We start from the raw sequence: 18,439 nt of genomic DNA on the forward strand, positions 1-18,439 counted from the left end.
CATCCCTATTCTTCACAGAGCCTCGGCCATGCTAATAGAAGACTTAGCACAGCTGCTCCCAGGGCCTGCACTAAAGTAAAATATAATAGCATGGCCACGGTTCTGTGATGAAGAGAAACGGGTTAGGGTGGCTCTCCAGCATGCTTTAGGTAAGTATAAGCTTCAGGTGAACTTTTAACTTGTAGCTTAGGGACATTTGCATTTGTTTAACAAAAACTAATGTAAATGTTCTACGAATGTTCAGTATTCGTTTAGTTTAAACTGAAACAAATACTGAATAGTACAGCCAACAAATATTCAGGAAACTAATTTCTTCAAATATCCGTTAAGAAAGAATTGGACAAACCAAATTTTTCTGGGCTGCACAAGTCTATTAAATACTAATATATATTTCATGCACCTCTATAAAATTATGGGTGCCACTATTTTGAAACAGATTCAAAATAGAAAGGACAGTTTCTTCACATGTGCAAATACTTCACAACTGGAATACAGTGAAAGCTAGATTTCAACATGGCGGCTCTTATGACTAGAGCGAGGTGAGGAATAACCTCAATACTATGCTTATAAAATGTTTTTAATGTATATTGTCCCTTTAATATTCTTTCTGTAGACTTTTGTTAACATACCCAGAAGTTAAACTCTACCTCTGATTAAAAGCTTTTTTTGTCCCACAGTTGGTTGTATAACCTTTTCACTGTCTTCTTGGAAACCCCTATCAAAAATAATGTTAACAAAAAAGTAAGTTGTTTTTCTTTTTAAACTGATTAATCTAAATTTCATAAGAAAATATTACATTGTAAAACTTGGCCATACACATGACCAAGATCAAATTAAATGTTTGCAATGCTTGTAAAACTGTGCATCTCATATTTATGTGGACTAATTAGTGTCTATATTTCTAATCATATCAGCTAAATACTTTATATGTATATTTTTTCATTTTAGCTTTGTCCAAAAGTTGATAAGGCAGTCTCAATTTTGAAGAGAGAGCTGGCTACATTTCAAGGTGGGTTAACATTTTATAATAATTCCTCAAATTGCTGTGGTGCAATAACGTAAGTTAACAAATTGTTTGCCAAAGAACTGAGCATACATTCTTTACAGTAATCACATGCACCTAGATTACAAGTTTTGCGTTGCGGCTCGTACTGTGAAAATATGGCATTTTCAGCGTTAAATCAGCACTGCAGCTATTACAAGTCTTGTCAGTATAGCTGTACAGCACACCTTTTAGCCTGTACCGCAACGCCAGTCCCGCACACGTAAAAATGACGTTTTTTCATGGGATTCACATAACGCTGGTATTACGAGTTTTGAGGTGAGGCTAAAAAGTGAGCGTTACAGCCTAAAACGACAAGATGCGTACCGCCATCTAAAGTCAGTAGTTATGAGTTTTACGTTACAAATCTGTAACATAAAACTCATAACTAAATTTTTACAAAGTACACTAACACCCATAAACTAACTATTAACCCTTAAACCAAGGCTCTCCCGCATAGCAAACACTATAATAAATTTATAACCCCTAATCTGCCACTCCCGATATTGCCGCCACTAACCGAGGCCCTCCCGCATCGCAAACACTATAATAAATTTATTAACCCCTATTCCTCTGCTCCCCAACATTGTCGCCACTATAATAAACTTATTAACCTCTAAACCACCGACCTCCCGCATCGCAAACACTATTTAAATAATATTACCCCTAATATTCTGTCCGCCAACACCGCCGCTATAATAAACCTATTAACACCTAAACCGAAAGCCCCCCACAATGAAATAAACTAATTTAAACTAGTAACCCCTAAACCTAACAACCCCCTAACTTTATATTAAAATTACAATTTCCCTAGCTTAAATTAAATTAAAACTTACCTATCAAATAAAAAAAAAATATTTTAAACTAACGATTAAACTATTTTAATTATTAAACTAAAATTAAACTAACTACCAATTAAATAAAACTAAACTACCAATAAAAAATCCTAACACTACTCTAAAAATTACAAAAAGTTTCTAATTACAAAAATAAAACTAACAAAATTACAAAAAACCCCCACTAAATTACGAAAAATAACAAACAAATTATCAAAAATAAAAAAGAATTACCCCTAATCTAATAGCCCTATCAAAATAAAAATGCCCCTCCCAAAATAAAAAACCCTAGCCTACAATAAACTACCAATGGCCCTTAAAAGGGCCTTTTGTTGGGCATTGCCCCAAAGATATCAGCTCTTTTAACCTGTAAAAAAAAATACAAACACCCCCCCAACAGTAAAACCCACCACCCGACCAACCCCCCCAAATAAAAAAACTATCTAAAATAACCTAAGCTAATCATTGCCCTGAAAAGGGCATTTGTATGGGATTTCCCCTAAAAGGGCATTTAGCTCTTTTACTGCCCAGACCCTAAACTAAAAAAAACCTTAAAAAAACCTAACACTAACCCCCGATGATCCACTTACAGTTGTTGAAGTCCTGCTTGAAGGATCTTCATCCAGCCGGCAAAGTCATCATCCATGTGGCAAGAAGTCTTCACCAGGCGGCCTCTTCGATCTTCATCCAGCCGGCGTGGAGCAGGTCCATCCCGAAGACATCGGGTGTGGAGCATCCTCTTCATACGGTCGCCGTCATACACTGATTATTTAATGCAAGGGACGCGAATCAAGATATAGTCCCTTGCATTCAAATTAGGCAATAGAATGAGATCTGCTTAAATCCTATTGGCAGATTTGAACAGCCAATAGGATTTTAGCAACCCTAATTCCTATTGGCTGATTCCAATTTTTCAGCCAATAGGAATGCAAGGGACGCCATCTTGAATCGCGTCCATTGCATTGAAGATTCAGTGTACGGCAGTGACCAAATGAAGATGATGCTCCGTGCTGGATGTCTTCAGGATGGACCCGCTCTGCGCTTCCGGGATCAAGATAGATGATGCAGCCTAGATGAAGATTGAAGAGGTCGCCTGGATGAAGACTTCTCGCCGCTTGGATCAAGATGTCGCCGCCGGCATAAAGATTGAAGAGGCCATCTGGATGAAGACTTTGCCAGCATGAAGATCATTCAAGTGGGACTTCAAAAACTGTAAGTGGATTGTCAGGGGGTTAGTGTTTTTTAGCTTTTTTAAGGGTTTATTGGGTGGGTTTTATTTTTTAGTTTAGGGTCTGGGCAGTAAAAGAGCTAAACACCCTTTTAAGGGCAATGCCCATACAAATGCCCCTTTCAGTGCAATGGGTAGCTTAGGTTTTTTAGATATATTTTTTTTATTTTGTGGGTTTGGGGGGGGGGGTTTGCAATGTTAGTGGGTCTTTGTAATTTTTTTTTTAATAAAAGAGCTGATATCTTTAGGGCAATGCCCTACAAAAGGCCCTTTTAAGGGCCATTGGTAGTTTATTCTAGATTAGTTTTTTTTATTTTGGGGTGTTTTTTTTATGGTTATTAGAATAAGAATATTTTTTTTTATTTTTGATAATTTGTTTGTTATTTTGTGTAATGTATATTTTTAGGGGGTGTTTTTTTTTAGCAAAAGAGCTGTTTATCTCAGGGCAATGCCTACAAAAGGCCCTTTTAAGGGCCCCTCAAAAGGCCCTTTTAAGGGCCCTTGGTAGTTTGGGGGGTGGGGGTTTGTATAGTGTTAAGGGGTGTTTGTATTCTTTTTTTATAGCAAAAGAGCTGTTTAACTCAGGGCAATGCCCTACAAAATGCCCCTTTAAGGGCCCCCTAAACGGCCCTTTTAAGGGCCCTTGGTAGTTTATTTTTTATTTTGGGGTGTTTTTTTAAGGGTATTAGAATAGGATTAATCTTTATTTTTTTTGATAATTTTTTTTTGTAATGATAGGTTTTTTTTTGTAATGGTAGGTTTTAGTATAAGGCAGGTTAGGTTTTATTTCACAGGCAAGTTTGTATTTATTTTAACTAGGTAGTTAGTAAATAGTTAATAACTATTTACTAACTAGTCTACCTAGTTAACATAAATACAAACTTACCTGTGAAATAAAAATAAAACCTAAGCTAGCTGCAATATAACTATTATTTATATTGTAGCTAGCTTAGGTTTTTATTTCACAGGTAAGTATGTATTTAGTTTATTATTATTTAGTATTATTTAGTTAATAATTGTAAATTTAATTTAGATCTAATTTAATTATGTTAAAGTTAGGGGGTGTTAGGGTTAGGTTTAGGGTTAGGTTTAGGGGTTAATATAGTTTAATTTAGCTTGTTGTGATGTGGGGGGCTGGTGGTTTAGAGGTTAATAGGTTTATTTAGTTAGTAATTGTAAACTTTAATTTAGCTATATTTTTATTATGTTAAAGTTAGGGGGTGTTAGGGTTAGTTTTAGGGTTACCTTAGAGTTAGGGTTGCATTAGGGTAAGGGTTAGGTTTAGGGGTTAATATAGTTTAATTTAGCTTGTTGCGATGTGGGGGGCTGGCGGTTTAGTGGTTAATAAATGTAGTATAGTGGCAGCGATATCGGGAGCGGCAGATTAGGGGTTAATAATTTTATTTAGGTAGCAACGATTTCGAGAGCGCCAGATTAGGGGTTAATAACTGTAAGCAGGCGTCAGCGATGTTGGGGGCAGCAGATTAGGGGTGTTTAGACTCTGGGTTTATGTCAGGGTGTTAGGTTTAAACAGTATTTTTATTTCACCATAGACATTAATGGGGCTGCGTTAAGGAACTTTTGTTTTTCCGCAATCGCAGGTGTTAGTTTTTTTTTTTGCCGGCTCTCCCCATTGATGTCCATGAAATCGTGAACTAGCATGTCTCAGCAGGGGCTCTGATTGTGTGCGGTATGGAACTCAACGCAACCATATCGCACGCCAAAGGCGTATGTTTGAAAACCTGTAATGGCAGCACTATAGGAAATTAAATAACGTAACTTTTGTTGCGTTCTTTAATTTCTCTATATCGCTCAAAACTCGTAATCTAGGTGATAGTAATAAAAGAGAAAAAAAAATAACTGAAATTTCAATATGAAATATTTAATTATGAGTAGTAGTAAAAAAATGTGCAATATATTTCCATTAGTTATTTTGGTTTTGTTCACTATAAATTAATCAGTGGGGTTTTCCATTTCTGAGAATGAGAAGTGTACACTAATGACTTTACAAGCCTATCCCTGCCCTAACGGGCCTCAGAAAAAGTGATGATACTGAAAAAAATGATTGCTAAAAAGTTCTATTAACAAGTCCAGATTTGATCCTCTAAATAATAGAAAAAACAAAGAAGGTGCCTCATGGTGTAGTATTAAACATCCAAATTGTGCAACTCAAACGTAAAAATCCAAAGTGGTAACTCACATGTAATAAAGCACTATCATGAGTGTGTCACGCTGGTCCTGGGTTTGTCGCCGCTGTTCCATTGTCATGGCCATTGCCAGGGATGCGGCAGTTGCTATAGGTGCCAGCGATGATGTCATCGCAGCATGCCCTATCCTCTGAAGCCAGTCTCCATCTCATGTGGGGTGAAATCCTGCTCTTTTGTAAGTTCCTCATTCACTGTCTTCTGGGCCCAAGTATAGGTGTTCTCCTGGGTGCTGTATTCTTTAAACTGCTGGATTGTTAAATCGTTATTGCCTGTCTGACCACTCTGCTTGCCTTACCCTTAAACTGCTGGATTGCTACATTGTTATTTAATTCTGATTGCCTGACCACTCTGCCTGCTTAACCCTTAAATTACTGGATTGCCTTACCATTGCTGAACTCTGCCTGCCTGACCATTCTGTTGGTTTACCCTTGAACTCTTATACTGTTGGATTTCATTAGTTGCTGATGCCTGCCTGTTTTTGACCATTCTTTTGGTTTACCCTTGAACTGCTTTACTGCTGAATTGCCTTCCTGTTGCTGGACTCTGCCTGTCTTGGCCTTTCTCTGCCTTCATCTTATTGCCGTGAAGAACTACCCTGTCTGCCGTGAGTACTGCTTACCTCATTTCCTATACTCACTTTGTTCTGGGATATTTCCTATCATTCCACTTGATGCCGAGATAAGAAATATCCCACTAGCATTACAGAGTGCTAAAAAAGCAGACCAGATTCTCAGAGTCGTCCGACAGACTCCCTTCAGCAGATTATATTAATTAAAATCACAATATATTTAATTAAATATAAAAATACACAACCAAAAAAATAAATAAACTAATGTTGTTGGCAACTAAAAGGGACATCTCCCTAGATTAAGATCCAGTGGGTGCTGAAGATGAAGATGGTGCTTGTATAGCACAAATAGTGCACTTCAAATAAAAAGTGTGTGGACGCTAAAAACTAAAAGCTAAGAATGTATCAATGTTTATGTTAGACTGAAAGGTACCTTACTCCTTGATATGTCGGAACCATCCAGTAGGACTGGCTGAACACGCTGTATCGTTCAACTAATAACGATTTCCCAGGAGTTTGTTAATTAGTTGACTTCCGTGTTGTTTTGCAGTAAGTGCTCCGGTATGAGCCTCTGGATCCTACAGTCTTCAACGCCTGGATTTCTTACTAGAGTGATCCATGACTGTTTCTGGAAGACACACCTCCAATCCGATTCGTGGTCAGATGACACACCCCTCCCCTGATAGGTCGATGTGTATACACACTTGGTAAGCTGTGTAGATGTGTCCGCTGATAGTGGTAGTGATCCCTGTATTCTGATCACACTCTATGCCACTGGAATCCCTGGTCCTTATGTTGGCTTTTCTCCTAAGCCGTTAATAAACTATAGAGTCCACATAAGGGGCTGGATTGCAGCTTGGAGTGTGTATGAGGGTCTTCCTCAAATTCCTGATAATAAATCCTCTTTGATGCTGATACAATTGATGGAGTTTATCTACGCATTTCACCCTAAGGGGGCTTTATGACAAATTTAAACCAATCTTATATAGGCAGTCCTACAATCCTATTGGTCAAATTGTGCTTAATACAATTAGTTCCTGTTGTGTTTACCTCCTTCGGTTGAAAGGTGGATTAAAATAATCCCATAGACATGTCTCTTAAATTGGTAATAAGATATTGGTGTATGTTACCAATCTAAATGGATAATATGATGATTATCAAAAAATAAAATATAAATGAAACATAACAATATGTTACTTTATAACACATAACATAAAATACATCCAAATGATACACAATGGAGGCTCATTATATCTACACTCATCCTGTAAAAATGACAGGATAAAGCAACCTAAATCTGATGATCAATATGTCTAAAAAATGAGTGAAATTTAAAAAACATTAACTTCGGACAAATTATACATAGTGGTGGTTCAATTTATCTACACTCATCCTGTTGAATGACTAGATCATACCACCTAAATCAAATGACGGTCAATGTGTCTAAAAGGTGTGTTAATCTGTAAATGTAGAAACATACTACAATTCATCTTACTTAATAAATATGTGCAAAGTGAAATAGTACCGAATTTAGGGTTCTTAAAAACGATAAAACAAATACATAAAACAATTGAAGAACATAAAAAGAGGGAGGAATATAATTAAAGAAATATTGAAATTTCTAATTCAGAATTTAATCCCTGTGGTTGGAGGGTTTGAAGTGTGTATATAGTTTCAGATTCAATCCTGGGAGGAATATAGTTAAAGAAATATTGAAATTTCTAATTCCGAATGTAATCCCTGTGGTTGGAGGATTTGAAGTGTGTATATAGTTTCAGATTCAATCCTAAGAAGTTCAACTTCTAAGTTTCTACCTCTCCAATTGGGAGGCACTTTTTTGATGCCCCAAAATTTAAAATCTGCCAATTTGTTATTATGTTTCTCCTTAAAGAGTTGGTACAGATATGTATCTTTCTTCCCTTTCTCGATAGTCCAAAGGTGTTCACGGATTCTTTCCCTAAGGGTTCTAGTTGTCTCCCCAATGTATTGCTTGTTACACATGCATTGTATCATGTAAATCACCCCTTTATCTTGACATCTAATAGTACTACTAATATTGTATGTCTTCCCTGTTTGTGTAGATTTCTATTGTTTAGTTTTAAAGCTGTACTGACATGATTTACATCCAAAACAGGGGAAGAAGCCATTAATATCATTCCCGAATAGGTTACATTGTTTGCCATTTGTTGTCTCAGTTTTAAACTCACTTGGAGCTAAAATTATTTTAAGGTTTTTGGCCTTTCTATAGATTATATTGGGGTAGAAGGAGATTATATTCCCAATAATGGGATCGTTTTGCACTAGGTGCCAGTGTTTGTTCATGATCTTTTTGAGAGTCCTAAAATCATCATTATAATTGGTAATCAGTGGCACGTTAATCATCTCACTTCCCAAATTATTTATTGTTCTCTTATCTTTGTTCTTTCCTATCTATTAATTCTATGTCTTTTTGATCTTTTGTAATTAAATCTTTCTTGTAACCTTTCTCTAGGAATTTTCTTTCAAGAATATCTGCTTGCTCTAGATAGTCTGCTGTTCTTGAACAGTTTCTGCATCATCTTATACATTGTCCCTTGGATACATTTTCTTTCCATCTTTTTAGATGGCAACTCTCTGAATGTATAAGACTGTTGGTGTCTACTGTTTTAAAGTGTGTTTTTGTTTTCAGGGAGTTATAGACTATTTCAATTTCTAGGTCAAGGAAAATTATTTTTTCTTTACTTATTGTGTTTGTAAATTTTAAGCCTACTGTATTGCTGTTCATGTCTAAAAGAAATGTATCAAGATGGATTGAATCTCCACTCCACACCATTAAGATGTTGTCAAAATATCTTTTATAGAACACAAGGTTTGCGCCAAGCTCATGATTCTGGATAAAATCCTTTTCCCAGTCACCCATAAACAAATTAGCATAACTTGGTGCAAACCTCGTGCCTATAGCTGTGCCTGTTATTTGCAAGAAAACATTTCCATTAAAAGAAAAATAATTTTGATTTAGAATAAGCAAAATCCCATCTATTATAAATTTTGATTGGTCTTTCTGTAGTTTACTATCATTGTTCAGATATTTCTCTACTGCCTTTATACCCCATTCATGTTTTATACTAGTGTAGAGTGACAATACATCACTGGTTACAAGATAATAATTGTTTTTTTATTCAAGATTTTCTAAAGTTTGTAGTACATCTTTAGTATCTTTTAGGTAAGATGGGAGAGTTCTGAAATATTTTTGCAAAAATGTATCAATGTACTCTGAAAGGTTACATGTTAGGGATCCGATCTGAGAGATTATTGGTCTCCCTGGGGGGTTTGTGATATCTTTGTGTATTTTGATAAAATAGTAAAAAAAAAATATTTTTGGAAATTTTGGTGATAAGTAGTTAAATTCTTTAATATTGATAATGCCTTTTTCTTTTGCTGCATATAATAGTACATTTAATCTATTGGTATAGATCTTCGTAGGATCTGATTTCAATACACTATAGGTAGTGAGGTCATTAAGTAGTTTGATGGGGGTGTATAATTTCTCTCTATAGGACTCTTAATAAAAAAAAAATTTAGTGTCAGTTTTCTAACAAACTGACTTACATTAATATGTGTTTGGAATTTATTAATTCTGGTTGATGGTGCGAATGATAGACCTCTATTGAGAATTTGTATTTCTTCTTTTAATCCACCTTTCAACCGAAGGAGGTAAAAACAACAGGAACCAATTGGATTAAGCACAATTTGACCAATAAGATTGTAGGACTGCCTATATAAGATTGGTTTATATTTGTCTGGAGTATCTTGATAAAGCCCCCTTAGGGTGAAACACGTAGATCAACTCCACCAATTGTATCAGCATCAAAGAGGATTTATCATCAGGAATTTGAGGAAGACCCTCATACACACTCCAAGCTGCAATCCAGCCCCTTATGTGGACTCTATAGTTCATCAACGGCTTAGGAGAAAAGCCAACATAAGGACCAGGGATACCAGCAGCATAGAGTGTGATCAGAATACAGGGATCGCTACCACTATCAGCGGACACATCTACACAGATTACCAAGCGTGTATACGCATCAACCTATCAGAGGAGGGGTGTGTCATCTGACCGTAAATAGGATTGGAGGTGTGTTTTCCAGAAACAGTCACGGATCACTCCAGTAAGAAATCCAGGTGCTCAAGACCGTAGGATCCTGAGGCTCATACCGGAGCACTTACTGCAAAACAACACGGAGATCAACTAATTAACAAACTCCTGGGAAGTCGTTATTAGTTGAATGAGACAGCGTGTTCAGCCAGTCCTACTAGATGGTTCCGACATATCAAGGATTAAGGTGCCTTTCAGTCTAACATAAACATTGATACATTCTTAGCTTTTAGTTTTTAGCGTCCACACACTTTTTTTTTTAAGTGCCCTATTGTTGCTATACAAGCACAATCTTCATCTTCAGCACCCACTGGATCTTAATCTAGGGAGACATCCCTTTTTGTTGCCAACAACTTTTAGACATTACTTAGTTATTTTTTGGTTGTGTATTTTTATATGTAATTAAATATATTGTGATTTTAATTGGTGCTATTTATCTGTTTATATTTTTCCACACGCATGTTTTTTTAGAAGCGTTCTAGTACTCTAAATAGTTCCTTTACAAATTAACCTTTTTTTTTCCCGTGGCAATCGCTTCTATAGATTCTCATATATATGAGATTATTTATCTTATTAATTAATATATTGTAGTTTATATCATAGCTGTATTTTTCAGCGCCAGTTTTATTTTTTTGCTTGCATTCATTATTCTTACTGGGGAGGATTAGATTATTAGAAACTTGGCACTTAGGATATATTGTTAGCGCCAACTTTCACCACCCTTTATCCACATACATTCTCCATCTTCCTATCAATTGTTGTTGCGCTAATAGCTACTCCATCTATTTTTTCACTCGGAAATTCTGTCCATTTTACTTACACTCCACCACTCTTTAATATTCTAATAGTCTAATTATGGAAGAAGATATGTTTTTATTTAGAGATAACCTCTTGGCAAACCTAAATAATAATTTCACAAATGATAATGGCGATTCAAATTTAGTAATCAACATTAAGGATGAAATGTTTGATTTAGAAAAAAATATGATCAAAGAACTTAAACAAAAAACAGAACTTATCTTTATAGACAAATACATTGACTCAAATATAGTTCCAAGGGGTTTGAGACTAAAGAAAAAATGTAACATTGAACTACAAAAACAATTTGAAGAGGAATGGGAAGATACATTAGAAAAAGCGTTACTAACATTAATGGGAATTATAAAGAAATCTAGGGAACTATCTCTTACAAACATAGAAAATAATATCTCAGGAATTAGAATAAAATTAACAGACAAAAATGACAATCCAGAATACAAAGAAAGACAAAAGGACATAATTAACAGATTAGGAGATCTTAGAAAATATTTATTAAACACCAAATGGGGTAAATTAAAAATGAATGATTATCTGGAACAACCCACTGAACTAGTTGATATTGATAGTGAGCCAACTAGACCCAATTAATCCAATATAAGAAATAGAAGTGAGATTATCAATAATGAAAAACCAAAGAGAGACCAAATATATTCTCCCCATTTCAATGGTCCATATAACCCCCACTATTCTAACGACAATCCCAATAGAGGAGATTGGAATAAGACACAATCTAATAGAGAGAGAAACCCATATATAGAGACTTCATTTCCCAGAAAAAAATATAACTATAACAATTCAAGAACACATTTTGACAATACTAATTACAATAGGAATTATGGGAACTACAACAATAATAGATATCATAATCACAATTACTGTCATAATACACATAATCAATATGCCAGATATAATTATAGACAAGAGAGAAATAACTCCATGATTCGCACCATCAACCAGAATGAATAAATTCCAAACACATATTAATGTAAGTCAGTTTGTTAGAAAACTGACACTAAAAAAAGTATTTTATTAAGAATCCTATGGAGAGAAATTTTACACCCCCATCAAACCCCATGAGTAATCCTAGTCCACCTCCTAACTATATACATACAAATTTAAAAGATAAATCGAAATTCTACCCAAAACATGAACATGGCAGTAATCTAGAATTATTTGAACAATTAGTCCAAAAAGACATACAAAATGTAAAACACAAAAACCATATAAAATATAATATGTCTTTGAAAGAGAAACATGTGCTGCAATGTTTACAAAAGAATAAAAAAATTGTAATTAAACAAGCAGATAAGGGAGGAGGAGTGGTCATTTAAGATCAAATTAAATATTTGAACGAATCTAATATACTACTTAATGACCTCACTACCTATAGTGTATTGAAATCAGATCCTACGAAAATCTATACCAATAGATTAAATGTACTATTATATGCAGCAAAAGATATAGGCATTATCAATATCAAAGAATTGAACTACTTATCATCAAAATTTCCAAAAATACCCATTTATAACTATCTTCCCAAAAAACACAAAGATATCACCAACCCCCAGGGAGACCAATAATCTCTGGGATCGGATCCCTAACATGTAACCTTTCAGAGTTTTTAGAGTACTAAAAGATACTACAGATGTACTACAAACTTTATAAAATCTTGAATGAAAAAACAATTATTATCTTGTAACCAGTGATGTATCGTCACTCTACAGAAGTATAAAACATGAATGGGGTATAAAGGCTGTAGAGAAATATCTAAACAATGATAGTAAACTACACAAAGACCAATCAAAATTTATAATAGATGGGATTTCGTTTATTCTAAATCAAAATTATTTTCTTTTAATGGAAAATTTTTCTTGCAAATAACAGGCACAGCTATGGGCACATGGTTTGCGGCAAGTTATGCTAATTTGTTTATGAGTGACTGGGAAAAGGATATTATCCATAATCATGAGTGTGGCGCAAACCTTGTGTTCTATAAAAGATATATTGACGACATCTTAATAGTGTGGAGTGGAGATTCAATCCACCTTGATAAATTTCTTTCAGGCATGAGCAGCAATACAGTAGGCTTAAAATTTACCAACACGATAAGTAAAGAAAAAATAATTTTCCTTGACCTAGAAATTGAAATAGTCTATATCTCCCTGAAACCAAAAACACACTTTAAAACAGTAGACGCCAACAGTTTTATACATTCAGAGAGTTACTATCTAAAAAGATGGAAAGAAAATGTACCCAAGGGACAATGTATAAGATGACGCAGAAACTGTTCAAGAACAGCAGACTATCTAGAACAAGCAGATATTTTTGAAAGAAAATTCCTAGATAAAGGTTACAAGAAATTTTTAATTACAAAAGCTAAAAAAGGCATATAATTAATAGATAGGAAAGAACAAAGATAAGAGAACAATAAATAATTTGGGAAGTGAGATGATTAACGTGCCACTTATTACCAATTATAATGATGATTTTAGGACTCTCAAAAAGATCATGAACAAACACTGGCACCTAGTGCAAAATGATCCCATTATTGGGAATATAGTCTCCCCTTACCCCAATATAATTTATAGAAAGGCAAAAACCTTAAAACAATTTTAGCTCCAAGTGAGTTTAAAACTGAGACAACAAATGGCAAACAATGTAACCTATTCAGGAATGATATTAATGGCTTCTTCCCCTGTTTTGGATGTAAATCATGTCAATACAGCTTTAAAACTAAACAATACAAATCTACACAAACAGGAAAGACATACAATATTAGTAGTACTATAAGATATAAAGATAAAGGGGTGATTAACATGATACAATGCATGTGTAACAAGCAATACATTGGGGAGACAACTAGAACCCTTAGGGAAAGAATCCGTGAACACCTTTGGACTATCGAGAAAGGGAAGAAAGATACATATCTGTACCAACACTTTAAGGAGAAACATAATAACAAATTGACAGATTTTTAATTTTGGGGCATCAAAAAAGTGCCTCCCAATTGGAGAGGTAGAAACTTAGAAGTTGAACTTCTTAGGATTGAATCTGAAACTAAATACGCACTTCAAACCCTCCAACTACAGGGATTAAATTCGGAATTATAAATTTCGATATTTCTTTAACTATATTCCTCCCACTTTTTATGTTCTTCAATTGTTTTATGTTTTTGTTTTATCGCTTTTCAGAACCCCGAATTCGGTACTATTACACTTTGCACATATTTATTAAGTAAGATGAATTGTAGTATGTTTCTACATTTACAGATTAACACACCTTTTAGACACATTGACCGTCATTTGATTTAGGTGGTCTGATCTAGTCATTCAACAGGATGAGTGTAGATAAATTGAACCACCACTATGTATAATTTGTCCGCATTTAATGTTTTTTAACTTTCACTCCTTTTTTTGACATATTGATCATCATCAGATTTAGGTGGCCTTATCCTGTCATTTTTACAGGATAAGTTTATATATAATGAGCCTCCATTGTGTATCATTTGGATGTATTTTATGTTATGTGTTATAAAGTAAACTATTGTTATGTTTCATTTATATTTTATTTTTTAAGAATCATCATATTATTCATTTAGATTGGTAACATACACCAATATCTTATTACCATGTTAAGAGACATGTCTATGGGATTATTTTAATCCACCTTTCAACTGAAGGAGGTAAACACAACAGTAACCAATTGGATTAAGCACAATTTGACCAATAGGATTGTAGGACTGCCTATATAAGATTGGTTTATATTTGTCTGGAGTATCTTGATAAAGCCCCCTTAGGGTGAAACGCTTAGATCACATCCAGCAATTGTATCAGCATCAAAGAAGATTTATCATCAGGAATTTGAGGAAGACCCTCATACACACTCCAAGCTGCAATCCAGTCCCTTTTGTGGACTCTATAGTTTATCAACGACTTAGGAGAAAAGCCAATATAAGGACCAGGTATACCAGTGGCATAGAGTGTGATCAAAATACAGGGATCGCTACCACTATCAGCAGACACATCTACACAGCTTACCAAGCATGTATACACATCTGCCTATCAGAGGAGGGGTGTGTCATCTGACCACGAATAGGATTGGAGGTGTGTCTTCCAGAAACAGTCACGGATCACTCCAGTAAGAAATCCAGGCGCTCAAGACCGTAGGATCCAGAGGCTCATAACGGAGCACTTACTGCAAAAGAACACGGAGGTCAACTAATTAACAAACTCCTGGGAAGTCATTAGTTGAACGAGACAGCGTGTTCAGCCAGTCCTACTGGATGGTTCCGACATATCAAGGAGTAAGGTACCTTACGGTGTAACATAAACATTGATACATTCTTAGCTTTTAGTTTTTAGCGTCCACACACTTTTTATTTGAAGTGCACTATTTGTGCTATACAAGCACCATCTTCATCTTCAGCACCCACTGGATCTTAATCTAGGGAGACGTCCCTTTTTGTTGCCAACAACTTTTAGACATTAGTTAGTTATTTTTTGGTTGTGTATTTTTGTATTTAATTAAATATATTGTGATTTTAATTGGTGCTATTTATCTGTTTATATTTTTCCACATGCATGTTTGTTTAGAAGCGTTCTAGTACTCTAAATAGTTCCTTTACATATGAACCTTTTTTTTCCCGTGGCAATCGCTTCTATAGGTTCTCATATATATGAAATTATTTATCTTATTATTTAATATATTATAGTTTATATCCTAGCTGTATTTTTCAGCGCCAGTTTTATTTTTTGCTTGCATTCATTGTTCCTAATTTAACTACTGGGGAGGAGTAGTTTATTAGAAACTTGGCACTTAGGATATATTGTTAGTGCCAACTCTCACCACCCTTTGTCGAGAGCTTTTACACTTGCAATAAAGTAGGGGCCTTTAACACCAGCCAGTTGCTAACATGGGGACATGTGATTATGTGAAATATAAGTCTAACAACAGTAAGGTACAATGGCTAATCCATTTAATTATAACTTTGCTCTCTATTTGTAAATTTCGGATGCATACCTTGTGGTGAAAGCTTACTTATGCAACTTAAGAAGCAGTGGTCTTAAAATACAATCACCCATCACTTTAGAGCAGGGGGTTGTGCTTGCACAAGAAAGATCTTGTGCAAATGTATCTGTCGTCAGCAGATGGTTGACCACTTGCCCTTTGTATTCAGCTATGGTTATTTTTAGCTTTTTTCTATGGCACAATAATTAATTGGTTGTTCAAATTTTTCTAATTAGTTAAGTAATAACAATTTGAACTTGATATAATCAAAAATGTTGCTTTCTTTACATGAAGGGTTTCTTTTATTCTGAGAATGTTTTTGGGATGATGTTTTCATTATTTTATTTTAACATTTTGTTTTCTGCTCACAGTCACTTCAAACTGGGATGGAGTTGCTGTGGTTAACTATGGTCTGATAAGCCGCCCAAAGGTGCAGGGGATGCACATAGACCTGGACTTAAAGGTAATGAGTTAAGAGTTGATAATTTATAATATACATTTTTTTAAAATATTTACCAAAAAACACTTTTGTTAGTTGTTCACAAGTTTAACTAAACTGCTGACAGTACAACAATAAGGTCTAGATTACAAGTGGAACGCTAATATATTGTGTGCCCGTAAATGGACGATGCTTAATAAATAACCAGCAATTACAAGTGGCTGGTATTGCTACCACGAGCCTACAGTAGCAGTTAGCGCTCCAAAAATTAACCAAAGATCATATCTCTGTTTAATTTTCTAAAAGTGCCCCAATTGCCCCCAAAAATAAAGTATATTGTAGGTTTTTATTTTTAAAAAAAATAGCATTTATTTCCTAAGATATGGTAAGTCCACAACGCCTTCAATTACTGTTGGAAATACCACTCCTGGCCAGCAGGAGGCAAAGAGTACCACAGCAAAGCTGTTAAGTATCACTTCCCTTCCCACACACCCCAGTCATTCTCTTTGTCTTGGTGCATGGAGGAGGTGAAGTTTTGGTGTCTGAAGAAAATAGGATTTCTTTTACTTTGAGCAAGATTTTAACTACTATAGAAAGCCAGAGTTCTTATGCTGCTTTTTCTGAACCTTTAGAGAAGTTGCTTGGTTTTACCTAAATGTGAGATCATTCATGTAACAGGAATTGGAGAATTGATATATCATCTCTACGCATATTGATGATGATATGGTTAATAAATTCTCAAGTTAGGGTTGTATTAATTATTTCAATTCTGAATGTTAGTCTCCGGCTTAAGATATCTTCTCCCTGCTTTATGAAATGTTTAATGCTTTCCTTTCAATGTATATGCCCCGGTTTTATCCTTAAGTTAAGGGTCATTAAATAACTTACTTTTATTAAAAGGTAATGGGTTGGCCCGGCGCTAGTAATAACACCTACAGCTCTCTTCAATAGGTTGCCTAGTCAGCCTACAATGTGTCAGTTAAGTAGATAAATGAAGTGAGCGCCAGTAAGGCAAAGGTGAGAGCATATAATGTATCAATTTTATTATACACAATGAAGTATATTGCAAACAGGAAAAACAAAATTTAGAACATATTAAAAATCATGGATCCATGAATATAAATAGTAAATATAAGTGGCATATATAAATACATAAAAAGTAAAAGATAAAAATATATCAACAAATGTTTAAAACCACGACATTGTTACAAGAAGGATTACTAATAAATGATGCTTCTTGAGATAAGTGTCCCAGATAAGAATGTTTGCAAACAGTCCAATTTAGAGAATCCCAGTGAATAAGATTGTCCCAATGGTTTAATTATAATGTATGTGTCCAGAATAGTGAATACGTTTAAGTGTCCAAAGTATGGTAAAAGTAATACTCCTTAGTTATTTTGTGTTAAAACATCAAAAAATGTGATATCCAATAATCCAAAATCTCAAATGTCATTAATACAAAAATACAAAATGTGTAAGAAAAATTAGAAAAATAGAAAAAAATAGAAAAAAATAGAAAAAAATATATAATAAGATAAGATAAAATGCTCCCAAAAAAAGGGGGAGTTAAATGTGATCAAATGTGTAGAGTGATAAAATAGTGGAAGTATTTTAATAGTGATATATTTTGTTTTGAAATCCCATTTGTTGTTGCAGTGTATCTAGAAATTCCTGTGAAAAAGGGAAAAAAACAATACTGTAGAATATTTGAAAAACACCTTATTAAGGGTATCAGTAATAATCTCACCAGTTAGATGTCGACGCGTTTCGGCTTGATAACAGGTCTTTTTCAAGACTCTTAAAAGTTATTTGGAGCTTATGTTCAGGATTTTGGAACAAAACCTGTTCCTATGTACAAATGATGTACATCTGTCCCTCATATTTATATTAAATCTTTAGATAATAAAGATACTCTGGTTGGAGCCTCTAACAATATTTTGAGACGGATTAAAATGTCTATGTTTTTCCATGCTGAATGTTAAGCAATAGCTATTGTATAGTACAAATAGATGTTTTCCTATGAGCCTTATGTCTCCCAGGACGATGCTGTTCAGGCAATGCCACAGTTTTCTCCTTAAACATCTCAAGCCTCTATGGCATCACATGCTGTGCCCTGCGGTTCCTCTCAATATCCTGGAGGAGTGTATTTGCCTACAGA

General features: G+C 34.7%; 1 protein-coding gene across 3 annotated transcripts in view; it reads left to right on the top strand.

Annotated features, from left to right (window-relative positions):
• LOC128640832 (BPI fold-containing family C protein-like) overlaps window positions 1-18,439 on the top strand; it is a 199,319-nt gene that overhangs the window by 15,635 nt on the left and 165,245 nt on the right. For all 3 annotated transcript variants that reach the window (XM_053693258.1, XM_053693266.1, XM_053693277.1), the window contains exons 5-7: window positions 678-741; window positions 949-1,009; window positions 16,214-16,305. In XM_053693258.1, the coding sequence (XP_053549233.1) occupies window positions 678-741; window positions 949-1,009; window positions 16,214-16,305 (217 nt within the window). The remainder of the gene's footprint in view (window positions 1-677; window positions 742-948; window positions 1,010-16,213; window positions 16,306-18,439) is intronic.

Source organism: Bombina bombina, chromosome 1 (assembly GCF_027579735.1).
Source record: "Bombina bombina isolate aBomBom1 chromosome 1, aBomBom1.pri, whole genome shotgun sequence".
Taxonomy (NCBI): Eukaryota; Metazoa; Chordata; class Amphibia; order Anura; family Bombinatoridae; genus Bombina; species Bombina bombina.